This window comes from Empidonax traillii, unplaced genomic scaffold (genome assembly GCF_003031625.1).
Source record: "Empidonax traillii isolate 1590-97213 ecotype Southwest subspecies unplaced genomic scaffold, ASM303162v1 scaffold746:size489142, whole genome shotgun sequence".
Lineage (NCBI taxonomy): Eukaryota > Metazoa > Chordata > Aves > Passeriformes > Tyrannidae > Empidonax > Empidonax traillii.
The window spans coordinates 238,420-264,982 of NW_020955939.1; the positions used below are offsets into that span (position 1 = coordinate 238,420).

Here is a 26,563-nt window from a genome sequence, read left to right on the forward strand (position 1 = left end):
ACCTGGAGCCCTGCTCTCAGCTTCTGTCCTGCCTCAAGTGGTGTTGACAGCCAGGGTGACAGTGCAGGCTGTGTCCCAGCAGCCCTGCAGGAGCAGTGCCAGGATGGCACAGCAACGGGAGCTGACTCAGAGGAGATGCATGGATAGAAGAGGCCGGAGCACTGATCCAGGTCTCAGTATAAATACAAATTTATTCTCTTTCCAGAGCAGAGATGGCACAAAGCAGTGAGGACAGCAGCACCACAGTACATGGTTACCAGAGCATTAGCCAGCCTGCTCCCCTCCCACATCCCGGCTCCCAGACACAGCCCGAGTGCCCAACCTGGTCACCCCTGCTCCCCACACCTGGCACTGGGACCAGCAGCTCTGGCCCCTTTTTCTTCTCCAGCTCCCCCCAGGCTGGACACTTCTCACCTCATCTTCAGGCCAAATCTCTCTCCTCCCCACACTGCTCCCATCCTGCCACTGGGAAAACAGAGGGGTCCAGCCAGCACTCCAGGGCTGGCCTGTGGTCCCTGTCAGCAGCAGCCTGACACACAGCCTAACACAAAGCCAGCCTAACACCGACACCACTGCTACTGCCCCCCTGCCACTCTGTGAGAGGGGACAGCGAGGACAGCAACCCACACTGCTGCCAGCAGACACTGTACACAACACTGAGCACCTGGGCATAAAGGCTCACACCACTTCACCCCTGGTTCTCGTCTCTGCCAGCATGCCAACTGCACAGCCCTGGGCCTGAGCACACTGCCCTGGTCCCAGCATCCCTGAAAACATTTCACCTCTGCATCCCATCCCAGCCAGCAACAACAGCCCTGTCTCTGTCCTGGCACCAGAGCACTGGAACCACCTCAGCCCCCATTCTGGGTTACCCCACAGCACCTGACTCTGCCTCTTTCTCGACATAACACAGCCTGAGACAGCCAGTCTGAGGGAGCCTTTGGGACCAGGAACCACCCCGACACCCCAGCTGCCCTGCCAGCCTGCACAGCAGCCCCCCTCCACTGCCCCACAGGACTCACCTGCTTCCAGCTAGGGCTTTCAGCCCCCCAGCTCAGCTCAAAGGCAGGGGCAGCAGCCAGGTAGCTGCTCCCTGGGGGCAGAAAGGAGGTGCCCTACCTGTCCTGCTGTGCACCTGCATCAGAACAACCCCAGGGCTGGAGCACGGCCGGAGAAACCCCTTCCTGCAGGAGCTGAGGCTCCCCAAGGATGGAGCTGGGTCTGTGCAGGACGGGCTCTCTGTGCCATGGCAAGGGCACAGAACCCCAGGAAAGCAGGTGGGCTGGAGAACCTGTTGCTGGTCCAGCTCCTCTCACAGCAGCCCTCCTGCAGCACCAGCAACAGGGAAGGTGCTGGTTCCTGGGGGAGCAGGAGTTGGGCTGGTCTGAAAGTGAAGGGCAGCTACACTTACAGTATTAGAATTTAATGGAGTGAGTCCATGAGAGTGTTTAAGTACAGAATATATATATAATATATAGAAATATATGCACATTAAACGATAAGGCTCTGTTATAAAGACCCTCTCAGTATAAGGCTACTAGCTGGGCTGAAGCTCTAACATGGACTCATCCCTACTCCACAGACCTCACAGACTCTCTCCAGGTGGTACGTGCCTGGCTGGCTGCAGAGCCTTGGGTGGCAGAGCTTGAACCATAAGGCTGGCAGCTGGATGCTGTTATAAAGAGTTATTTTAAAAACTGGGTGGGGGGGCTCCAGGAGCGTTTTGGTGCCCATAAACCTCGAGGCTTCTGAACCAAAATGAAGAGTGGGAGACTGAGCTCTGCATCCCCCCCCAGGGCTGCAGGCAAAGGCAGCACCCCCTGCGTGCCAGGGGAGACAGGCAGTTTTCATGGCTTCAGTTCTTTCTTCCAGACCATTCCACCCAGGCTTGGACACCGTGGCCGAGTGACCAAGCCAGCCTCTTGGGAAGCCCACAGTCCCACTCCTGCGTGGCCTATGTTCCCCTGAGATCTTCTGGAGCTGGCAAGCATCCTGCACAACCTGCTCGGAGGGAGTCTGTGCGAGGCCTGCTGCAGCACAGGGAGCATGGCAGGGAGAGGAGGGGGAGGAAAGCAGCCAGGTAGCTGGTTAGGGAAAGCCTCTGGCTCACAGGAGGTGTTAGATAAGGGAGGTCATACCTGAAAGAGAAATAGACAGGTCAGGAAAATAGGACCCAGAGCCACCTGCTTAAAGGGGGCTGCTGCAGAGCCAGCAGGATCCTACTCAGGGATGGTAGGAAGTGGGCAAGAGTCTACAGGGGCAGACCACCACCTCGTGTTAGTGCTGGCACCAAGCTGGGTCCCCCAGGTGGAAGACCAAGTGCTGCTCCTGGACTGGAGCACAGAGGGAAAGAGCAGAACGACCAACACCCAAACTTGCTGGGTGAGTGGAATGCCTTCCACACACGCATCCCCCAGTCTCCATCCCTGCTGGGAAGAGCTGTCCATGAGCAGTCAGGAGAGGTGGCACCATTGCTTCCATCTCACCAGGTAACTGGGGCCTCAACCTCTCCTGTAGAGGGGTCTGGAGAGGGAGGGAGCCCGGAGGTGGCTCCAAGTGGTCACTACAGGCTGGGCGCTGGCAGGTCTGTCCATCTTCACGGTGGGTGCAGGGATTTGAGCAGGGCAGGAGGCTGCCTTGCATCTCATCTGGGGGGATCTATCTGGTCCATACTCTTGGCAGCTCTGATGGCCTCTCCTTGCAGGTGTGAAACCTCCTCCTCCTCCTCTCTCCTCCCAGTCCCAGCAGCACTGCAGCAGCAGAGCTCTTGGCTGTGAGCACTGGGGGTCATCAGCTGTCGCAGGGAAGCTGGGATCGGGGCAGGGCTCTGTGGGTAAAACCTCATCTGAGGGAGCAGCAAGAAGCGAGAGAGGAGGATTTTCACTCAAGTACCTCGAGAGCTGGGGAAGGCGCTCCGCAGCTTCTCCATTATGTCTTCCAGGCACATGCTGACCTCCTGGGTTTTGGCTTCCACCTCATCTGCAGTGGAAAGGAGGGTAGGAGGGTGTAAAGCAGGCTCTCTGGACATCCACCTCACTGCCAGCACTCTGGCAGGGCACAGGCAGCGTCCTGCAGCGTCGGACCAAGGGATCAGGGTCAGGAGCTCAGCCCAAACCCAATCCTCACCTGCAGCTTCGGTGTCAGGGGTGTTGTGCTCTTTCTCCTTTGCCTGGCTGCCTTCAGACTGATGTGGAGATGAAGCCGAGGAAGATGCTGCTGAGCCATTGCCATCTGACTCTGCCTGGGGCTGGAGCAAGAAAGGGGGCTTTTATAATCCCCTGCCCTTTTCTTCCTCCAATCTGACCATCCCCTTTCAGCCACTGTCACAGCTCTGATATGGCAAAAGGTCCCAGACCCTTGCTCTGAGCACACCTGCAGTAGCAGCTCCCTCAGCCTGTGCAGCTGGGACTCCAGCTGCTTGTTGTGGTCCTCCAGGATCTGCATGCGGGTCTCCAGGCGGCTCTTGTGCTGCCGGAGGATTCGCGCCTCCGCCAGGAGCTCGTCGTTGTGGGGGTCTTGCACTGATTCAGGGGAGCCTGTAGCCAAGGTTGGAGACTCCACTGCCTCATCGTGCTGCCACTTCAAACGTCTCAGCTCTCCCTGGAGGATCCTGCAAGGCAGTCCATGTCAGCATCACCGTGTTTGTTCCCAGGGACTGATGGAAACACCCGGCAGCTGCACACTGGGGATGGCCCACCCCTCGGGGACAAAGCTTTGCTGCTTGTGAAGCTTGAAGATCAGGATGCTCCTCTGCAGGGCAGCTCTACCCCATTTGGGGGGGTTCACAAACAGATATGTAAATGCTTCCCAAGAGGCTGAAAACAAGGGCAGGGAAAGCATCACCTCCTCCTGAGCTGATCTGCTCCACCTAGACCATCACCTCATGTGGTCCAGAGCAGCACCACCACTGTTCACAAGGGGGCTCAGGGACATGAAATGCAGAGTGCCCTGAGCTAAACTCAGCCAGTTTGCAGTTCAGGAGGGGAACAGCTTCTGGGGATGTGGGAAGGAACATTTTGGGAAACAGAGTTATCTCCTTTCCTTGTAGTGCACACCCTCACTGAGTGCTCCTCTGTGTTAGCCTGGACACCCTCCAAACCAGCCCACTCAACATCTCCAATCCCCGCCTACAGATCCAGCAGCTATTCCCTTGCTCCACTCTGAGCTTCACCAGGCTTCTCCACTCCCTTCCTCCCCTTAGGTTATAAACCTCACTTTCAGAGTTGCCCGTGCCTCTACCTGTTTTCATCCTCTAGGTGGGCCAGGATTCGCTCCAGCTCTCCCTTGTCATCCATGTTGAGGCTTCCTGGAACCTGCTGGCTGCCCCCAGGCTCTCTGTCAGTGATGGGGCTGGAATGGCGCAGCAGATACTGGTCCTCATCCCTGTTGCAGCAGGTGGAGAAACAGCTTAGTGAGAAACATCAGTCTGGTGGGATTTGTGTGCCCTCGGGGAAGGACAGCCTGGAGGGAGGTGGTTTCACGTGGGGGAGCTCATTCTGGCTGCTCCAGGCCTAGAGCTCAGAAGTGGCTCAGCATCCCTGGCTAGCTGGGGGTGCCCAAGAGCCTCTCACTCAAAGGGGCTGGGAAGCAAAGCATTTCTGTGCCCTGGCTAAGCACGGAGCTCTAACTCATCAGGAGGTGAGAAGGGAAAGGCAGAACTCACAGGCTGTCATCAGGGGACAGGCTATCATTGAAGAAGGAACAGTTCTGGCTTTCCATCTCTGCGAGCCTAGAGGAAGGAGGAAAAGGTTGAGATAAGGTCAGAGACACCCTGAATGTCTGCTCAGTGCACCCTGCTTATCATTTCAGCCCCTGCAAGACCCCTTTCTGGCAGGGTCTCCCAGCTGGCCTGCACCAGTCTGCCCCTCTTCACAAGCTCTACAGAGTTTTTTCTTTTTGGAAAACAAAAATGCACTGCTGCTCTGGTGACAGTCTCCAGAATAAAGGGCTGCTGCTGTGCAAGCAGCTCAGCCTCCCCTCTCATAAGCACAAGAAAGGGGTGAAAGCATTCCAGATCCAGCCTGGGGCCTGAGCTACAAGCACAGACTCCTTGTACTCCTGGGGTCCCCATGGAGAGGGCAGAGGCACTACAAACCACAGGGCAGCAGCAATGGGAAGCTTGCAATCAGCACTGGTGAGCACACAGACATCAAGGGATCTGCCTGCTGAGAATCCAACCAGCAGCTCAAGCTGGGAAGAACAGGACAGTCCATGGAGGCTGCTGCATCACTAAGACACCTCCTGTCAGGGGTATAGTCTTTGCTGCCAATTTACATGGCATCAGCCGTGTCCCAGGCAGGTTTGCCTGGCCCTGCCTGGGGTGCAGCGTGCTGGGAAGGGTGGAAGGGGCTGCAAGCAGCAAGAGCTCACCATGCATCTGCCCCAAAACCCTTCCACACCCATGGAAGTCGTGCTGCATTGCCCTGGTGTGACAGCAGTGCCCAGTGGTGGTACCTGCTGGCAAAGTGCTCGATCCGGGAGTGTGTGTCGGCGTGTGGCAGCATCGGGGAGGAGGCTGGTCTGCAAGAGATGCACACTGCTCAGCAAGGCTTTGGAGAGGCTGCCCTGATCTCAGCTGGGCTGAGAAGAGCCAGGGACAGGCTGGAGAGGGAGACTGACATCTCTGTTCTTCCAAGAACCAGGTACTGTATCACGTGGGGAGCAAGTGCCCCCTCCAGCCCGCCCATGGGAACTCTGTCTCACAGCCGAGATGCTCCTTCCATCCAGGGAGCCCAAGTGTCAGGATGGGTCAAAAGACCCTACCCAGGGTGCAGCCAACTCACGTCTCAGAGAAATCAGCCTCGAGTACAGACTGGACAGGCAGGTAACCCCTCTGTGGGTGCTTGCTGAAGTACTGCTTGGACCGAAACTTGTTCTTCAGCGTTGTGGCAAAGTCTCTCATGTTCTCACTGGACGTGGTCTGCAGAGACACAAACATTACAGAGGTGCTGCTCAATGAAAAGCAGGGCAGCACAGGTCAGCTCCCAGAAGAAAGAAGTCCCCTTAAGCTGGAGACCAGCCCCATGGAGGAAGAGGCACTAAGGGTACATGGAAGGAAGCTCTGTCAGCCTGACATGGGGTCTGGCAAGAGCCAAGCTGGGCATTTGTTGGTGCTGTGCGTCCCTCTCACTGTGAGCCCCAGAATAACAGGGGCACAGAGAGCTCCCAGCATACAGAGGGATACAGAACTATACAAGGGATCCACTTCTGGCGCTGCACCATCCTAAACATCACGAGGCTGCTGCCACTAATGCAAGACCTGCTCTGAGCCAGCCAGCCAGCCCAGCCCAGCTCCATACCGGGGTGTAGTACTCCATGATGGGGTAGTGCAGCTTGTTGCCCTTGCTGGCTCTGCCCGTGAGGAAGCAAGTCTGGCAGATATCCACATTGAACTGCTTCAGGCTGCGATACCTGGAGGGGTCAAAAGGCCATAGGGAGGCACTGGAAGTCAGTAAAAGCAGGAAAGTTTGAAGCCCAAGAAGAGATCAGCCAAAGGGCACAGATGTGGGCTGTGTTGCTGTCACACCTCAGTGACCCACGGTGCTGAAGTCCTAGAAGAGCATCCTGCTCTTTCCCCTTAGCCGGCCCCTGGCCTGCCCTGCCCAAAACACTGCAGAGCTCTCGGTTCCCCCAGCCCTGGTCGCTCCTGCAGGACACCATGCCCTCCCCTTGAGGGGCCCAGGTCCCAGATCACCCCCCTACCTGAAGCCCTTGATGGGGCACTGGCGGCAGACGGAGCACTTGGTCTGGTGCTTCACCTGCTCGGCCATGGTGACGCGGTGCAGCACCGCCAGCCACACCATGGACTGCGGCTCCAGGTTGGCCCACTCCAGGAACTGGGACGCCTCGATGGCAGGTTTCCCGTTGCTCTGGGGAAGGGAGAGGAAGGGGCTGCTCAGGGCTGGGACCCCGCCATGGGGAGCGCAGGTCCCCCGGCAGCTCCGTGAGGGGCTGGCGTGGCCGTGGCTCTGTACTCACGAAGCGGAAGCAGCTGCGGATGCTGGGCTCCACGTTGCTGCCCCCGAACGCCGCCACCTCCCCGAGCTGGCGTGGCACCTGGATGGCCTCGTGCAGCAGCACACCGAGGTGCCGCTGGTCACACAGCCCCCCGGCGTTGGCCACCTGGCTGAAGAGATCTGCGGGCAGGAGAGACACGGCCTCGCTGACACCCGGCCGATCCCACACCCCGGGCAGGAGGCAGGCACGGGGAGCGGTGTGTGGGTCACACCAGGGGCCCCACTGACCATCTCCAGCAGACAGCTCAAGCAAGAGTAAATGACCTTTACCCTTATCCTTCCAGCTCTCAGTGACCAGGAGTTTGGAGACTTCTTGGGACAGAGATTACATACATCATTTCTTTAACAACCACAGCTGGCCTGTCTTCTACTGGCCCAACCCCCTTATTTAATCCCTTGGTGCTTCCTATGCTACTCCCTCCACAATATTCCATGGCAGAGTACCAGGGTTAAAATGCAGCAAGGAGAGCAGCTCCCTTTAATTTGTCTGAAACCTATTTCCCAGACATGCACCCATAGGTTTTTTCCCCCTTCTGGGAAGCACTGGATAACTTTTGCCTGTGTGCCTTTTCTGCTCCCTTCCTTACAGGGCCATGCAAGCAAGAACACTGCAGCACCAGTCAGTCTGCAAAAAAGCCTCCTCATTTCGGTGGCGTAGGCCCAGGGAGGGAGGGAGAGGTGGTGATGCAAGCAGCTTAGTCACTGTTTCTTTGCTCTTCCTGGGCAAAGAAGGTCTAAACCAGGAAACAGAAGCACTTCTGGTTTCCCAGGTTACTCCACAGCAGTTTCTGGGGAAGGCAGACAAAAGACTCACACTGAAACTTCTCCTTGACCTCTGTCCCGCACAGACACGCAATGCCTGTCTTGAAGGAGAGAGCCCTCATCTTCCCGCTGCGGCCGCTGCAAGGAGAGATATTGCACAGGTTTGAAAATGTTTTGGAGGTTGGGTTTTGGTTTTGTTTTTTTTTTTTGTCAGGGGGTTCAGCAGGGCAGGCACATGCCAGGTAGCCCCCTCACTGGCAGCCAGAGCGTTTTTGGCAGCTGGAGCAGCAGCACTGAGCGCTCCTTCCAAGCGAGGCAGCCCCACAGCTCAGGAGGGCACTGGGGGAGCGGTACCTGTCGAAGACGTTCAGCAGCCAGTTGAGGCTCATGTCCACACACAGGGGCACGTTCACCAGGATGCCCCGCTCCTCCTCCAGCCGCTCGTAGAGGGCGGTCAGGCAGTGGATCACCTCCACCACGTCCATCGCCCGGTCGCTGGGCTGCAGGTCGTGCTCGTTGAAGATTTCCAAGGCCGTGGCCAGGGTCACCATGTCCACTGCACAGAAAGCATGGGCAGAGGGAAAGAGGGGAAAATGGGAGAGGTGAGAACCAAGAGGGGAGAGGTGCAGCCCTGCCCTGACCTGGGCCAGTGTGAGTCCCACAGCAGGGGGAGAGATGCTGTCAGGATGGGCACAGCTCCTAGAATTTCTCTCCTGCTTGCCAACTCCCCTGGAAACTCCTCAGCAGTTTCTGAGGAGCAGCTCCCTCTGGGAGAGCCAGGCATCGTGTTGAACTCCTAGGGCATGATATTCACCTGGCTACTAACCCTCCAGCTTTTACCAACAGTGCAGATTTCGAATTTATTGGCTCCCTTCCTCCTCTTTAAGCAGTGAAACCCTCTCTGCCCCCGCCATTGTGAGTGGTTTCTGCTCTCTGGTACATCCATGACTTTTCTGTGCTTAATCTGAGCTAGTTGGTGAGCCCCTGCCTGATCTGACAGATTTGTAAATCTGAGCCGGACCACTCTGTTTTCAAATCCCTTTGACCAACACCTGCCCTTGACGTACTTCCACCCTAAGCCTGTAAAGAAAGGCACTGACACAGACTGGTGGATTTGCTCGTCTTTCTAACCACGGGCTGCTCTTGCTGGTTTCTTGCCTCAGCTCCCTGCCCCCTGGTGTCTCCCGCCTTTGATGTGCTGGTAAAAGCTTGTATTAGTCTAATGCCTCCACAGAAGGAGAGGCAGCAGGAGGGAAGCCCTTCCCACACTCACATCGAAGGGCCTTTTGCACCCGCCGCAGTTTCATGGCCGTGCGATACGCCGAGAACTTGATGTTGTTCAAATCCGCTGCAACAGCACAGGAAAAGGAGAATGAAACCACGGTGCAACAACACCCTTATCTCCAGGGCAGGAAGCAGCAGTTGCAGCCCCACCAGCAGAAGCAGATTACATGCAGGAGGATGAGGAGCAGAGTCTGGTAAGGTGTCACTGTGCTTTGGGGGACCCCGTGCCAGAGGTGGGAGGGCAGCCTGGGGGGGATCTCACATGCACCCCATGCTGCAAGAAGGTGGATGCTGCTGGAGTGGTTGAGTGCCAGCCTCCTTACCCAGCGTCTGGTACAACTCTGTCATCTTTGGGTGGTCCCAGCACGTCGTCTGGGCCTGGTGGCTGGAAGGAAAGCAAGAGTCAAGCTGACAATCAAGCAGCTGCCATGAGAGATTGCAAAAAGGACCTGGCTGATGCTGGGAGTGGAAACTGGGGCTGTTGCATCCCTCTGAGCACATTCCCCAGCCACAGCAGCATGGAAGATGCCCACAGAAGGATGCCTTCCCTTGCTGCCAGTTCCCTCCCTTTCCAGACAGTGTTCCCCCTCATCTGGGAACCTCTGCAGGGAGGGAAAGCCAGGTTCTGCCAGGCTGCCAGTGCTCAGACCAGTCTTCTCACTGCCCCCCACCCCTAACTGGTCCCCAATTCTTGTTGCCACCAGGTCAGAGAAGGCTGTGGCTGGGAGCACACTCACTTGATGTAGTATGGCACTTTGTTGGGGGAAATGGCTCGTTCCCAGGGGACCTGGACAGAGGCTGTAAGGAGAGAGGCACGTGTCAGATCAACACCAAACACTCCTCTAAGCTGTTTCTGATGCCAGCCCAGCAGGACTGTGCCAGCAGGTGGGTGCCTCTGAAGAGGCTCTGCCTTCCCAAATCACCAGCTGGGGGTGTTGGTGCAGGCAAGGGGATGCTGCCCATAAGAGACACAAGACTGCTGGTCTTGTTAGAGGCATCTTGCATCTTGAGACAGGGGCTCTCTCTCTGGCTGAGCTCATAATTCAGGAACAGACACTTCCCGATGCTTTTGACCATGCCTGAGGCAACACTGTGGTCACCAGTGGGCAGAGCTCATAGCAGGTGGGATTTGGGTGCACACACGCAGCACTACTTGTTATGGCCAGCCTCAGGCATCAGTTGTTTCCATTACTTCTGCTCTATTTGTCAGCTGCAGTATCTTGGGAAGATAAGGACACATCCCATAACAGTTACCTCCCACCCTGTGTTCGTTATCTAGAGGATGGAAGCCCTTTTATGACCCTAAGTTCTATTTTCCCTTTTCACAGGTAGCTTATCGATTCCAGCAACGGGAAAAGTCATTCCTTCTTTCAGATGGGAGTACGTGGTCTGCAGAGAAACACAGGCCAGCAAATCCCACCGACATCTGGAGACCCTGCAGGGCTCAGCCTTTCCAAGGACAGGCTCTGGAGCACAACCTGCTGCCCATCCTTGGCAGGTCTGAGAGCTGTCAGCCAGCAGCTCTGCTCTGTAGAAGCAGCATCTCTCTGCCTCGCCACATGAATGAAAACCTCCTTAACGTGCACATTTTTAGCCTCCAGATGACTAACACGGGATATGGGGGACTGCCTTTTCCTACCATCTGTTGTCTTGGCCACCCGGTATCCAGGGCTGACACAGCCCCAGTGTCACCTGGGAGGTGTTGCTGTGAGTGTCACAGCTCTGTGCCCACGTCAGGCCCTCGATCCCAGCGGGTGAGGCAGCACGGTGCTAACGCTGGGAGATGCCTCCTGCTTTGCTTCCTGTGCACCAGGCAGTGCCCTGGGCCCTTTTCCAGCCGTGTGTGCGGCTCTGGGCTCAGCACCAGGGCTTTGCACCCCATTCTGCTGTGCCACAGCCCACAGCTCTGGGCAGGGGCGGGAGGAGCCACTCACGTACAGGAGAGGAAGTGCTGGGAGCCTGGTCCGAAGTCCCGGTGGGCATCCTGGAGCTGCTTCAGGCGTTCGTTTATGGAGGCCTGGAGAATTGGACAGAATGGTTCAGTGGTAATCCATCAGGCACCTCCTGAAGATCCATTCAGGAAGCACACAGGTCCTCTTCCTTCCTCTCCTACTCTGGTTTTACATCCCCCAATCTGCTGAGCCCTCTACACCTCCTCCCCCAGGCTGAGGCAGCACAGGGCACTTCTCCACGTTCATGTACACATCACCTGTATCCATCCTTTCACAGACATCCAAGCAGCCACAGCTGGTACTGACACTTCCCAACTCCCTCCACCCATCAGACCCCGATTCTCCTCAGACAGCATTCTTTGTTCCTCCCATTGCCTTTTCCTGATCGAGACCTCTACAGATTTACCAGCCACTTTCCTCACACTGAAGTGGTCTCTCATCCCCTAGGAACACCAGCTGTAACATCCCTGCTATGCCAAGCCTTACTTTATCATCCTTGAAGCTCAGCAGTGGCAGCCCTTCCCCACCATCCTGCTGCCCATGGTTTATTTGCAGTGTTTGGTCCCACCTGCAGCTGTTTCCAGCGAGTGTTGATCTGCTCCAGGGTACGGGAACTCTCCATGCACAGGTGGACATCGGAGATGGCAAGCTGGTGTGCAAGATCATTGACCACTTTCACCCCATCCTTCATGGAGGAGAGCTCCTCTTTGAACAGCTGGAGTCCCACGGCCAGGGAAACAGGCACAGAGCAGGGGAAGAAGGAAAAGAAGCAGGCAAGTGGTCACAACTTGGATCTGATTCCTCTGCTACAGGCTCAGTGTGGGCTTATGGCTGCCAAGCCACTGCTGAGAAACCCTCCCACAGGGTACCTTACCCAGGGAAAAAAAACCACAGACCGAAACAACCAGGCTGCAGATTACTCAAATCTCCTGAGAAGCGGGATGGGGACAATGAATCAGCTGTGCTGAGCCACTGTACCTGTGTAAGGCCATGACAAGGCACTCAGCACAGGACACTGTGGAACAAAGCCACCCTCGCAAAGCGAGGGGGCTGTGGGAGGGAGGACTGGGCCCCTGAGATCCCAGGTAACGAGGCTGCATGGGGACTGAGCAGTCCAGACAGTCCCACTGTCCTCCTGGGGAGCAGAATTTCATCACCTCTGGGGCTTACTCAGAGCCAGAAGTACCTTGGTTGACTGGATGTGCTCCGGCAGGGAGTCAATGAAGAGGTCCCCGATGGGTTCCCAGGTTTCACGCACGCTCTCAGCCTGGTCCAGGGTGGTGCTGAGCTCCTCCATGGCCCCTTTGATCTCGATCAGCTGCTCCAGTGTCCGCTCGATGTGGCGGTGCTGGTCCACACAGCGGGCCGTGAGCTTCTCCCACAGCTCGCTGGCCACGTTGGCCTGTTTCCACACGAAGCGGCTGATGTTCTGGATCCGGTGCCGGGGAGAGACATCTGTGAGGGCAAAGCAGAGGGGGAACAGAGAGCAAAAGTGAGAGCCCAGCCCAGAGGAGAGCAGAAAGAGGACATGGAAATGGGAGATTAAAAACATCTAGGGAAAACTGGAAAGAGAGAGGGAAAATAAATCATAACGGTATCACCTCTGCACCAGCTCCCCCAGGCATCCAGCCTGCCCAAAGACTCGTGCCCATTGCTCCCTGCCTGTCCTCACAGGCAGAAGCCCTGCTGCCCTTTAAAACCCTGCCCCAAAGCACATCTGATGCTGTACCAGGTGCTTCTGTCAGCACCAGGGACAGTGCCCTGTGCCAGTCAGACCTTGGGCCAAAAGCCTGGGAATATCCTGGGGCACGGTGGTGTGAGGCAGAGCACTGATTTGTGCCTCTTTGTGCCAACCACCTGCACTCCACTCTTTCCATGCCAGCCCAGGAGGAGCTGTGCTCTGAGAGAACGAGGAAGGGGGAGCTCCACAGACCTTTGCTTTCCAAGGTTGGTTCCTCTAATTCCTCAAAGGGATGCTGGGAAAGGAAAGCCTGTGCTGACTCCAGGACAGAGTAAATGTATGGTCCCCGAGACTTCACTTCTTCCATGAACGCCTGGAGAGCAGAGCACAGAGATGAGACAGCAGGTTGAGACAGAAAACTGTGCCCTGCTGCCCCCTTGCCAAATGCAGCAGTTATTTATTCACCCCAGAGCCCAAATCTCACTGGAGACACAGAGAGAAGTTAACATTAAGGAAAATCTTCTTTCCAGTTCAGGGAATGAATGACCCCCTGCCAGAAGGTGGCCCCTGCAGAGGTTTGACCAGCAGCTTTGCTGGAGTGGGGAGGCAGAACAGCCAGCACAGAACTGTGTGCTGAGCCAGGGCTGCACGAGAGGAACTGCTGTATTTGTGGTGCTTTCACAGGCACTGCTGGAGATGCTCCTCACTCAGGCAGTGAGAGCATGGCCATGCAAACAGTCCTTCCAGCAGCTGTTCAGCAACAGGTCCAGCTGCTGCAGGAGCAAGGAGAGGAACAGCAGGATGCCCCAGAGCAGCACATCTGCCAGGGAAGGCTTCAGAGGCACGCTGGGTTTGGATGTCCTCTCGTCCCCTCCAACTGCAGCTCCCACACCAGCACTGTGTGCTGGATGGGCTGTTTGAGCACCAGGGAAGAGGCTCCAGCAAGGATGAGGGATAGCAACAGTAAACAGTTTATTTTTGTTTTCAAGATAAAAACAACTATAACTCAACAGCCACTGGCAGAGAGAAGTAAATTCTCTGATCATGGGAGCAGGAAACTCTCATCTGCCTGGGTTTACCCCAGTTTCAGGCATGATGGAAATGTGTTACTGCAGGAACCACTCATGTCCCAACCACCAGGTTGCCCTTAGACCAACCAGCTTTCTCAAGCCCCAGGATCCCAAAACCAGAGGCCATTGAGAGGCAATTCCCTCCAGTGCAGAGGAAGGACATAAGGAGGCAAAACTACAACTGAGAGGGCCCACTACCAGCTGCAGCACCTGCGGGTCACTTGAGGCTGTAATGCAGGTTCTGTGTCTAAAACCAGACAGGCTGTGCCTGTCACATACCAGGGGGATTTGCTACGGGCTCTGCCCTTCCACGAGGAGCAGAGATGAAGTCAGCCCAGCACTGGTGCACTCCCAGGCTGTGGGCATGGGCAGTGAAAACAGGCAGGGGTCCCACCCTCAGCTCACCCCAGCAGAGAACAGCGGCAGGGGAGGTGAAAGGGGGACGTACCGCGTGTGTCTCCTTCTCCTGCTGCACCAGGAGGACATCGCCCCGCAGGGGCAGCTGTGCTGAGAGCTCCTCATCCTTCTGCCCCAGCCAGTCTATGATCTCCTGGAGAGGCACCTGCAGCTTCCCACTGTGGTCAGAAAAGGCCTCCAGCCGAGCCCTGGCAGGAGAGCAAGGACAGTGAGCTGGCAGTCAGGCAGATGGGAGAGGAGCAGGTTCCCTGGGGAGGGGAGGCACAGCACCATGGTGGGGTGGGGACCCCCAGGACCCCACCAGTGGGTGTCAGCACACCTTAGCGTGGGCTGTGCATGACCCTCAGCCAGCACAGATGTTACACTGCCAGGTGGGGTGAAGGATGGAGGCACTGGGGAGAGGAAACCCTGAAGCTGTTCTTCACCCTGGAGCCCAGAGCAGAGGACAGAGTCACTCTGTGCTTGCCTGTGGGTCAGAACTGTGCTCTGGCTAGCATGGGGGGCTTGGGTTGGCATTTACATGTCTGGGCAGCTTCCAGAAGCCTTGGATTAAGGCAGGACACAATTAACACGCCCCAGTTAAGCTCTCTGTCATGCTGGCTGTGGAGCTGCAACCTCTGACAGTCTGGAAGGCATGCTCCCCTCAGTGGAAGTGGAAAGGGCTGCCTGCAAAGGGACAAGCACAGAGTGTGTGGAGGCAAAGCCGTGGGGCAATGAGAGACCAGCTGCAGAGATGGCAGGGGCTAGAGGGGGCAGCAGCAGAAAGCAAGGAGAAGTGAAGGAGGGGAGGGAGGGGAGGATGGGATGGGTGGAAACAGAGGGGATGCTTTCCAGCATAAGGAACAATATTCAGAAGTCTGTGGACAAGAGGGAGAACTGAGCCAAGGTCACTGTGAATTCACGTGGCTCATCAAGGAAAAAAATTCCAAAGGCTCCTGACAAGCACGAGCAGCAGGCAGGGCTGGAGGGCCAGGCTTGCTCCAGGCAGGGGTTCTTACCGAAGGCTGTGGGATTTTTTTTTTATCTCGTTCCAGCAAAGATTCATCTCCAGAGGGGCCTGGGGCCCGGCAGCACCGCTTGGAGCCCGGGGGGTTACACACGAAGGTCCTGCACCATCCTGCGAGGCTTCAACCTGGGCAGAAACACAACCACTCTGCATCCAGAGATCACTGCCTGGGGCTTTGGGCACTCCCCTGGGGACACCTATCCCACTCTGTCCTGCCCCTGACTGGTTTTTCAGCTCACAAAGGGGTTGCCCTGCTGCCTGAGTGGTCTCTCAGCAGCTCCCAGGAAGCTCATGGTTGTGCCTGGAGGAAGGGTGCAGTGCCAACTCCAGCAGAACTGAGAGCAAAGGTGGAAGGAAGGGCACATCTCCTGCTCTCCTCAGTTATCCAGCAATGATCTTAGCTCACTGCTAGCTGTTAAACCAGGGCTGGTCCTTATGTGTCACAGTCCCTGCAGGGCTAATGATGATTTTTTTTCCATGCCATACAGGCCTTCTGTGCCTCGAGAGGAGAAGGGTCCTTCTGTTTCTATGGAGCAAGGGGATCTGCCAACCTCCTTCATACCATCCCCAATCCTGGCAGTTGCCACCTGCTCCTCTACAGAAGCCTAAGGATATTCCCTGCCTGCACAGCAAATCTGGGAAGCCGTTTCTCCTCCACAGGTGCTGCTTCTCCTCCGCCCCTCTCCAGAGGGAGCAGCGGTGGGAAGGGTGCTCCAAAAGGCCACGGAGAAGGTGACAGCAAATCCTAATCCAGCCAACTCGAAGGAAGCACACTTTGCACTGCACCACTCAGCTGGGAACACGGGCTGCTGATCTCTGGACAACAAATCCTCTCCCAAGCCTTCAGCGCTGCATCGTGCCCCCGCTCGGGGTGGCAGAGAACACACAGTTGCACTTGCTGGTGATAACACACACCAGCAGGACTAGAAACACCTCACTAAGGACTCAGTGAGTGAAGGTTTTCTCCAAAAAACACACGTCCTGTGCAAAAACACATGGACACGCTTCCACAAGTGAGGCAGCGATGTGTTCCATCGGAGAAACGGCAGCGTTTCGATGGAATGCCGCTTTGATATCAGAGTTCGTTTGTGATAATTAGCCCCAGGTGGTTAATCAGCCATAATTAATCGTGTTAGTGCTCTCTAAACAGAGCATACAACAGGCACCCCTCTGCCAGACAAGGGCAGCTGCCTCTGGGGAAAAGCAGCAGCTCTTCCAAGGGGAATGTGGAGATGCTTGTCAGCTGTCCTGTCCAAGGGCTCGTGGAGGTGTCGAGAGGAGAGATCCAGCCAAGCCGAGGAAAACAACAGGCAGGAGAAAATCACCAGACGAGGAATTTGGCTGCACAGCTAAAAATACCCCCTCCACACCAGTTCTCAGAGAAAAATCAAATGATTGCCAAGACTGGTGCTAAGTTTGATTCATCTAAAAACATCTAACAGGCTGTTCTCAGCCTCCCCATCCTGCCACTCCAGGAGCACCAAGAAAACAGAGAAAACCGTCACCCACAGAGTTCACAGGATTCTTGGGGCCATGAATAATAATCCACTCAAGCTAAAACTGCTGCTTGCACATAGAAAAATCAATACTCTGCATGTGCAGGTTTTCAAAGCACTGAAGTAGGTCAGTCCCACAGCACTGCCAGGGAATGCTCAAGCCCTCCCCTCTATCCCAGGGGATGCCAAAGGAGGGGAGCAGCTCTACCTGGGTGCGAGTGCAACTGCAGCACAGCTGTGCAGACCACAGAGTCCTTCCAGCCTTGTTCAGGAAATTAAAAACCCACCAAGCCTTTGACTCACAGACCAAGCCCGGTAGACAAGCCCATGGCAGTGACCAAGCGCAGCGCAGGTGCTGAACATCTGTTCCCCTAGGACAAAGCACAAGGCAGTGCTTGCCCTCTGAGCATCCCCTAAGCACCCCTTCCCCAGAGTCCAGCAGCAGCAGCAGCAGGCTGGGCTCACACTCCCCCTCCACCCCTGAAGAGCTCTATTTTCGGGCCCAGAACACTCACGCAGGCTCGGGCAAATGCATCTACCTGTGCTCAGCCACAGATCCGCTGCAGGGCCCCTCAGCTTCTCCAGAGGAACCAGCATTGCCCCCCAGCCCTCCTGGTGCCACAGGCAGCACCCAGGAGGGCAGCAGGGAAGCACTGGATGCCCAGCAGAGCGGGATGCCCCGAGCACTGACCCCCCAGGAATGTGCAGGGGGGCGGCAGTGCCTCACAGCCAGCCTCAATCCCAGCTTTGTCCAGTGGCATTCCAGCTGCCTCCAACCTGCCTGAACCTCGTGGCTGCCCCTGAAGCACAAAGGGGGCAGAGATCTGCCCACTATAGGGCAACCCCCTGTGGGAAATTAGGTGTGTGCAGAGTCACTGATGCTGGCACTGGGGAACAACAACAATCTCTGCAAGGGCATGGCAAAGGGCATGGGCTGGGATGGGCTGACCAGCAGAGAATTTACCCTCACATGCTGGAGCACATGCAGAGCATGCAGGGGTGTTTGCCAGGAAAGAGATTTATCCGGGAAATGGTCCCAGCAAGCTTCAGTTATCCAGAAGAGTCACCTTCTTCTTCTAACCTAATCCCAGAGAACTAAAGATGCCTTCCTTGTCCCCCACAGGCCCCAGGACAAAGATGCCCCCCCTACATGCCCCAGCACAGTGCTGGGTGCCAGCACAGATGTTCCTGCCAGTCTGGACTGGGTGCAAATAGTTTCTTTTTGCCAGAAGGCTCTGGGCTGGCTTCCTATGTCCCCCACAGTCCTGCTGCCCAGAATTGTTTCCATGCTCTCTTCCACCTACCAGGAGGGAAAGAAAAGCTCCCTGTATCTATCCCTCTCTTCCCCTCCTTCCCTGCCTGCACATCTGACTGCTGCTGTCCCTCTCTCTGGGACCAGCACAGCAGCCTCCTCTCTCTTCTCACCACCTCTCAGATGCAAGACCAGCTCCCAGACAGGGGAGGGGGCTTCATTTGATGTTTATTAACCACCTGTGCACTGGCTGGGCAGCAGCACCACAACAGTCACCCTGGAGCCAATAAATCCTGACTCAGCTACCAAGAGGCTGCCCCACTGCCTCATTATTGCATCCTGGAGCCTCTCCAGAGACAGCTCTGCCTTCCTCCCTCAGATCCAGGCTCTCAGGGGCAGGATGGGGCCAGGCTGATGGCCACAACAGCAGGGAGGAGCCTCAGCATCAGCCTTCACTTCCCAGGTTTGAAGCACGATGAAAAAGGAAAAGGCAAAAGCTGGGACCTCATTTGCCCTGGGAAGAACAGTGGCGGCAGCCAAGGGAAACTCTGGCACTGTCCATCAATCTCCAGTCAGCTGAGTGGTACCCTGGGGCCAACAGCTACAGGTGAAGTGGGAGCTGTGCTCTGGCAGAGCTGAGGCAGCATTTCCACACTCTGAAGGTGCTAAACCAGCTCACGACAGCTCAGTGTGCAGAGCACAGGCAGCTCTGCAGACAGTTGCCAGCACACCTTTCTGTTCTACACTCCTGCCATTTACCCAGGGGTCCCCAGAGACCCTCCTTCCCTCCCGTGAGGAGCCTGGTCTGTCAGCTCAGAGACCTTGGGGAAGGAGGAGAGAGACCAACAGTGGGAGCACACTCTCTGCTCCTCAAGATAACTAGACTGGAAAGAGGTCAGATTCCTCCTCCACCTTGCAGCACTCACCAAGGGCTCATTTCCAGCCTCTTCTCTGCAACCAGGAAGGTTGGAAATCTGCATTTCCAGCCAAAGCTGACATTCTTCCAAATTTCCAAGAAAGAAACCCAACCCAATACGTAAGAGCTGTTAACAGTAGCCTCTCTCTCTTTATTTTGGAAGAAGCTTGAAATCCAGCTCTGCAGGTTGTCCCTCTTCCTCTCCTTTGGGAAGCCCTTCTCAGCTGGAAAGCTCAAGGAGAGCTCACACTCCCACCAAGTGCAAGCCCACGGGAGGCTGGAGCTGGCAGCTTTCCCTGCCACCAGCAGCAGAGGCCCTGGTTTGCTCCACACCGACTTTCTGCTGCGGGAAAGGCTCTCAGAGTCAGCTCTTACCTGAGACAGCGGGGGGGCAGTGCTGCTGTGCTGCTCCTGGGCTGGGGAGTGCCACTCAGGACATCGGGGGAGGACATAGAGCCATTCCTGCATCACCAGGGGCTGCATCAGAACCGGTGTTCATGGGGGTGGAGACGACTCTGGGCACGAGCACCTGGAAAGCAGCGTTAGAGCGCCTGGGTCAGCTTGTACCTCCTCGCGGAGCTGAGCCCCCTCCCAGCTGCCCTCATGGCAGCTGGAGACTAAAAGGGACCAATTTTCTATTTAAAATATTTCTCCTAATGCTGCAATATCGTTTCATCTAAATGTCCAACTCTTCTTTGTGCACCTGGTTATGCAGTTTGCTGTATTGATGCTCTGTTAGTAAACCCCACAGACTATTATGTGTTTTTAAAAAGGGTTGGGTTTCTTGAACTACACAAGATGTCTATGGTTTCAAAAAAGGTGCAAGAGAGGATCTCACTGTTATTACCTCTGTTCTGGTTTTGGTTGGGATAGAGTTAATTTTCTCCCTAGTGGGTGGTACAGTGCTATGGTTTTTAATCCAGGACAACAAATTATGTTTACTAAACATATCCCCATAACAGAAAATTGCTTTCCTACTTCTAGAAGGTAACAATTCCCTGCCCCAGCAGCCAGACCTCATGTCCAAGCAGAGGTGAGGCGGCTTCCAGGCACAGACAGAACAACACTGAAGGAAGAAGGTTGTTGGCTCCTTCACACCCAACTCAGTTGGACAGCTGAGAATATTCCTGCTTGGCCTTGCAGGGCAGGAGCAGGCAGCACATCCTGCACTGGCAGCAATCCCACTGGACAGACAGGTGAGAAGAAAGCCCTCCAGCCCTGGCACACATTGCCCATCTCTCACACTTTCACATCCCTCACTCCCCTGCCTGAGCTTTCACTGCCTCTCCCCCCTCCATTACACACATTAAAAGAACAGATTATCCTGTTATGTTTTTTTGTTTTTTTTTTTTTAATCTCTTAGCAGTTTTTAACAGCCATAATTCTCTCCCTTTCCAGCAGAACAGCTTGTGCTGAGCTCTCCAACATGCCGGCAATCCAAGGTCTTGTCCTCTCTCCCTCCCGCCCATTTGCACCAGTAAACGCTACAGGCTGTGCATCCCAACACCCTCACCCTGCTCCTTTCCTCCTCCAGGCAGGGGATTATGAGGACACACTAATAGTTACAAAACCCAGGGTCTTCAAAGCCCCACAGCCTCTTGGGGCAAATCCACCTCATTCAGCTCCCAGGGCATAGTGGATGATTTCTGGCAGCAGGTAACACCACACCCTGTTCCTCCAGTGCTGTAAGGGCTCTGTTCCTCTAAATGGCCTCTGGATGACAGTCAGTATAGCAGAGATACAATTTTTAGGGCATGAAAAGTTATTTTGCCTCAAAACCCGACACAGGAATGCCTTTGAGCTCTTCCCCACGACTGGGATACCCATGGCTTGTGCCACTGAGGTTCTGTGTCATCTCATTGCAGCTGCCATCCTGAGGCATCAGCTCTTCTGTGACCCAGTGCAATGAAGTTGGAACTCCTTTAGGGACAACAGGACATTGGGACACAGAGCCAGGGCACAAGGGAACTAAAGCTGGTCCAAGACAGCAGTCACAGAACAAGACTTGAGCTGAGCACCCACCTCATCGTGTCCTGTGCTATGCCTTGCTGACACAGAAACACCACTGCAGGTCTGATGGCAATGCCTCAGCTGCTCTTTGCCTCTCTGCAAGGGTAAAGACAAAGCCCAGAGGTGGAGAAAAACCCACAATAATGTGGAACTATCTGAGCTGCACAGCAGCCAGGACAGAGGAGGACGTCCAGTGGGAGAGAGAGACAACCAGATGGAGAGGCACGTCTGCAAGCAAACCACCAGCTTCATACAACCCCTTGCCAAATTCCCTGCTATTACAGGAACCAGGAGAGCAGAAATGCTCTTGGATCTGCTCTGCTTTTCTGTCAAGACACAAAATAGCTTCCAATCTTGCACTCCTGCTCTGGAGCTCCAGTACAGCGCTGTGCCTGGGCTCTGCAGCATGTGGAGCGGATATTCTGTGGGTGCTTCCTGGCTCAGTGCCCGCTGCTGGTGCCTGTGTCTGTCAAGAGCCACATCTGTGACCCACTTGGCCTCCCCCTCACCCCCTTTCACCCTCTGCACTCTGCTTTGGTACTGGAGACCCAGCACACGACAGCCAAGGGACATCAATCGAAACAGATTTAGGCGTTGACAGCTAAAACTATCGTCCTGTTGTAGCCTAGTGCAAGCCTCTACTTGAGAAGGAGTTGGAAATCCTCCTTCAGAGGACTCAGGGAACAATGTGGTCAGTTATAAAGCGAGGTTGGTCTCCTGGACACATTTCTGTGCGAGAAGAATGAACATCAAGGCCCAGGTGAGCAGAAGCAGGTGAGAATTTCCAGAGGAGGACGCTGCAAGAAGCAGTTTTAGAGTCCCCACGGGGCAGGCACTTGGACACTGCACTCACACAGCAGAGAGGGCAAGGAGTGAAACCTTTTCCACCGGTGTGTCTCACCTGATCCTCGCTGGAGATCCCGCTCCAGGCCCAAAGGTGGTCAGATTGGTCCTCAGAAGGATCAGGTAGAGCCTCATTACATGATACTCTTTTGCATCCACCCACATGAAAAGCACCCAACACTTGTCTCTGCTCCCAGCACACCTTAAGAAACAAAGCATTAGATGTCTCAAAGTGCTGTGTTAGGGCTTCCAAACATTTTAGTAACCAAGCCACCACCATTTAGCCTAGCTGAGAGCATGGTCCCTTGGTTGAAAAGTAAGAAAGCCCAAAATCCCAACATTGCATTTCAACAGTTGAATTCTTGGGCATTAGGGTGTATTAAAACCAAAATAATAATTGACAGCCTGCCACCAGTGCCTGTGATGCACAGTCTAATTCTGCAATTTTGCTGCATTTGTTTAAAATCCTCCTGATACAAACCCATATCCAAACCCTGCCAAACGTCAGGGGGATTCACCTGCAGCTGAAGGTAACCCCAGGATTAGGGACCTGACACAGAAGGTAGAGTCTAATGTCAGAGGTTGAATTTCTGGCTCTCTACCTCACATAACAGCAGCAAATACAGGATACAAGTCAAGAGGTCTCTTGATCACAAGGCTCATGCTTTGAATTGCTAATTTCCTCCAAAACATTCTTTCCAGGCTGAAACTTTCCCCTTCAGATCTTGGCCCATAAGGAAAAAAAAATACGGGAAAATTTCGAGGCAAGGCAGCTCAGCCTGTATCCCACGAGGGGAATGGAAATACAAACATGTTCCCTGCTGCTGGAAATGTTAATGATTTTGTTGTTTAACTTACTGTACAAGGGAAGTAATAACATTTCAGCTCAGCATGCTCAGTGTCCTTTCAGGGGAAAGGTGGGAGGCTTGTGGATATTTCAGAGTTCAGCTCCCATGCAGATGCCAACAAAGGGAGCATTCCCAGGCTGTCAGACAGCAGGACTCCCTCGACTGCTTAATAGCACATCCCGTTTCAGCAAAAGTTGTTTTTCTGCACATGTAAGTAAATAGTTTAAGCCTGAGATCAAGGGCCAGAGGACCTGCTTCCCAAAGCCCCACCGGTCAGGGTTTGGTGAGAGAGAAGGAAGAGAAATCTTTCTCCCACTGGGACCAAAGTACAAACAACTCAACTTCCTCTTAGAGCGTGGGTCCTTAATCTCCATCTCTTTACAAACCAGGAATAGACACCCAAATACACTCCCTAAAAAAAGTCATCCCAACACTCTCATGGTTCTTTTGTGCTCCTGTGTACAACGAAAGGGGAAAAGGACTACCAGCTGTCTTTCACATAGCCAGGCATTTTCAACCCCATCATCCAAGGGCTGAAAATTCCAGATGCCAAAGGACCAGGTCCCCTTTATTAATTAGAATGAAGGGTCCTTGAATTAATTACCTGTCCTTAAAAAGTAACATAAAATCTTTGCTGTCTTTGGTAGAGAGTGGCACAGAAGATGTCTTAATCAGTGAGGGTGGGTGAAGTGGGGACTCTGCCGTTTAATGAGCTGCTTTCTTAAATGAAAACTTAGCCTTTGAACTCATAGCCAAAATGTTATTTTTATTCAAGGCATAAACAGGTGCCACACATCTTAATAAAGAAGCAGCATCTCCTCTGCTGGCTCACTCACTCTCCATCTTCCCAAGCAACAGAACGTGCACGTTCACACAAAATCTCAAGCTGAAAAATTTCACCAGTTCCTTTTGCACTGGGAAACTGTGAGGATGATGCCTCCACCTAACCAGGTGAGCGTGGGTGTATGCCCACAGCACGGCCGTGCAGAACTGACTACCCCTCTCTCTGCTTAAAAATAACTTATGGGAATTTATTTAGGAAGGCTGAAATCTGAATTTCTTTCACACATCATTTCAGAGTCCCAGCTGGGTTTTAAGTTGCTCTCTCCAAAGCTCACTTTTCCTAGGAATTCTACCCGTTTCTTCTCCTCCTTTTATTAAAGGATAATGACTCAAGCACCCAGAGGACCCGGCTATGAGCCCACAGCCCTGCTCTACTGGCGAAAAAAATTGTTGTCTGACCTGACAGACAAAGGGAGCAGGAAAAGGGGAAGGAGCAACCTCCCAAAAGGGATGGGAAGAGGACAAGAACTTGCCTAATGACTGAAAGAAGATTGCACCAGCCATAAAAACTGAGGGGGTTTTAAGACTGAATATTTTGTGGTCAGTATGTCTTGCTTCATGAGACTTAAAATTCCTTTTTTATGCTTTTATTATGGGCATGCAGGCTAAAGTGGAAGCCTTGAATATATTTCTCAAAACGTGTTTATATTCAGAAATTCACCATACGTCTCCAGAACTCAGGGCTTCTGTTCGAACCTGTTCATTTAATCCCTTCCCTATCTCACTTTGTTTAGTTTTGCAAAGAGCCACTCCAGCCTGAGCAGCCCCACTCACAGTTACAGTCCTGGCCAATTTTGGGGAGCAGCACTGATATCCCCCAGGTATTAATGCAGAGACAAGGTCCTCCTCCCAGCTTCCTCAGTTAACAAAGAGGACCTGAAAGCACAGCATCACATCACAGCACCCACTCCAACACCTCCCCATCCCAGCTCTCCAGGCACCCACGTTCCCAGACACGGTGCTGAGAAATGAGATAGTCTGGAATGGCATGGCTACAGTCCAGTCCCTGTTCCAGAGTGCCATCTCCAGAGCCCTGCCTGGACAACTGCCCCAGCAGCAGAGAAGGCACCTTCCAGCACAGGGAAGTGGCAGGGGAGGATGTGAGATGGCACCAGAGCCATGGCAGGCACAGGAGCTACACACGGATGCCAGGAAAACAGAAACCCTCCTGGCACAACTGAACCTGATGGTTGGGACTTCACACAGACTCCTCCACAAGGGTACTGTGGTCAGATAGGAAAGGCCATTACAGAGAATAATCAAACAGTAACTCTCAGGGGTCCAGACAGGTCGGTGACAGTGGCAGGAAAGAAGGTGTGAAGGACCTCGGATTTGGGGCAGAAGGAAAACAGACTGACAAAAATTTGATGAGGCTTTTTTTTTTTTTCCCCCATCACAAAAACCCAAAATCCAGACAAACATTGGTTTCTCCCAGAGACAGCGTGGCATTTAGAAGTGTGGGAGTGATTGCCCCACACCCCTGTCACTGCACATGGGCAATCTCAGCATCCAGACCCCACAAATACAGTGCTGGCAGTTCCACCAGTGGAGCTCCACAGCTGGGGTGCTGTGCCAGAGGGAAGGCTGAAGGGAACAGGCTGGGCTGGGGACCTGTAATAATCTGTGGCACTAAGTCTTGACAAGCCACAGCCCAGGCTCCCCTGTCTGGCACGGAGAGGGAGGCAGAGTGCTGAGCCCTGGGGAGCAAGAAAGGTCCGGTGCTTCCTGCGGGTGGTTCTGCAGTCAGGGCTGCCTGCATCAAAGGGAAGGTCAGTGGTGGCAAGGGAAGACCTTGAGAGGGGAGGAGGAGGAACAACGAGTGAAAGGGACTGGGGAGAACCTGGGGGAGGGGAGGGTGGACACATAAAGGAGCAAGGCTGGACTGTGTAAGGTAGTGAATGAAAAAGGCAGAGCTGGCACTGGAGTCTGATCCTCGCCTACTACTCAAGAAATATTTGGGTCCTTGCCTTGTCCTGCTGTCTAACCCTCCCAAGAAGATGCTGGAAGGCCACCATGCCCCCTGCCTGGAGCAGTCCTCCAGCTCAGGCGGAAGCACTGCCAGGGTAAATCAGCCTTCAGTGTGCAGAGCACCAGAGCCGGGATGCCGGGATGCCGCCTACTATTGTTTGCCCTGGGAAGCCGCATCCCTGACTGGTCCCCAGCCTCTCCCTTGTGCAAATGGTCTTGGCCACCTCTCTTGCCCCCGCCCTGACACCCTTCTCTTCTTCTCTGCAAGTTTCCTCTCCCGCACAGGCGCGGGCAGTGCTGCCGAGGTGGGATGCGCTCGCACGCCCGCCCAAGGAGCGTATTTTTGAGGTTAACCATCTGCCCGTATTTCCCCCCTTTCCCAGCCCAGCCTGGAATCTGAGCGTGAAACAAATTTTTGTCGTGGCCTACCTTCCGAGTCCACCGGGTCTGAGGCGCGGGGGCAGCGGTCGGAGGGCTCCGGGAGCGGGGAGAGGGGCTGTCTGTGTGAATCAGCAGAGGAGCCCCGGTGACAGGGATTCATGCTGAGGCTGAGCGCTGCCGCACGCGCCTGCCTCTCCTCCTCCACCGCCCCGGCTGCCGTGTTGCTATGCGATCACATCCCCGGGAACAGCATCTCCCCGAGCCTCCGAAGAGATACCCTTGACTCGGCGAAACGCGGGAGGAACAACGAGGACGATCCCCAAACCGAGCGCCCGGCCCTTCGGAGATCTCGGCCAGAGATCGATCCGGAGGGAGGGGAGGGAGAGGAGTGGGGATGCAAAGACAGACACGCACGGGAGGAGGAGACAAAATACACATGGAGAGGGAGAAAGGAAACGGAGGAGGGGAGATGTGCGAACACGAAAAGCGCCGTGGTCTGACCTCTGGAGACCTGACACGGGCTGCTGGGCTCAGACACGCTGCCCGCTGCTTGCCGGCATCTCCCATCGCCTCGCAGGGCAGGCCGCTCTCATTTTAGGTTGGATACGGCCCTGTGTGTGCTGGAAAATGCCAGACACATTCACCTCCTCCCTTAACCACGATTTGGGTATCTGGCATAAGATTTAATAACTTCAAAATAGCCCATTTTGAAATCGAAGTTAAGGAGAAAAATAAAATAGCATAACCACTTCATTTTATGCTTCCTACTCTTCTTAGAAAAGAAAAATGAGTAAAGAAAGAGCCAATTCTCCAAGCTC

General features: G+C 54.7%; 1 protein-coding gene across 4 annotated transcripts; it reads right to left on the minus strand.

Moving 5' to 3' along the window:
* Positions 1–171: 171 nt before the first annotated feature.
* DRP2 (dystrophin related protein 2) lies at positions 172–26,268 on the minus strand. 4 transcript variants are annotated; one of them, XM_027900705.1, is made up of 24 exons: positions 25,794–26,229; positions 19,228–19,381; positions 15,181–15,314; positions 14,214–14,370; positions 12,948–13,068; positions 12,201–12,469; positions 11,583–11,729; positions 11,001–11,079; positions 9,800–9,860; positions 9,386–9,447; positions 9,052–9,126; positions 8,133–8,334; positions 7,831–7,916; positions 6,979–7,136; positions 6,703–6,869; positions 6,300–6,411; positions 5,784–5,920; positions 5,455–5,520; positions 4,664–4,729; positions 4,240–4,383; positions 3,373–3,610; positions 3,127–3,247; positions 2,893–2,979; positions 172–2,138 (listed from the first exon to the last, which is right to left on the minus strand). In XM_027900705.1, the coding sequence occupies exons 2-24, from the start codon at positions 19,333–19,335 to the stop codon at positions 2,119–2,121; spliced, it is 2,817 nt and encodes a 938-aa protein (XP_027756506.1). In that variant the 5' UTR covers positions 19,336–19,381; positions 25,794–26,229; the 3' UTR covers positions 172–2,118. The 4 variants fall into 4 exon arrangements, with proteins under 4 accessions (XP_027756506.1, XP_027756509.1, XP_027756508.1 ...); XM_027900708.1 differs by lacking the exons at positions 19,228–19,381; positions 25,794–26,229 and adding an exon at positions 26,247–26,268; XM_027900707.1 differs by lacking the exon at positions 19,228–19,381 and having other exon boundaries at positions 25,794–26,228.
* Positions 26,269–26,563: the final 295 nt, after the last annotated feature.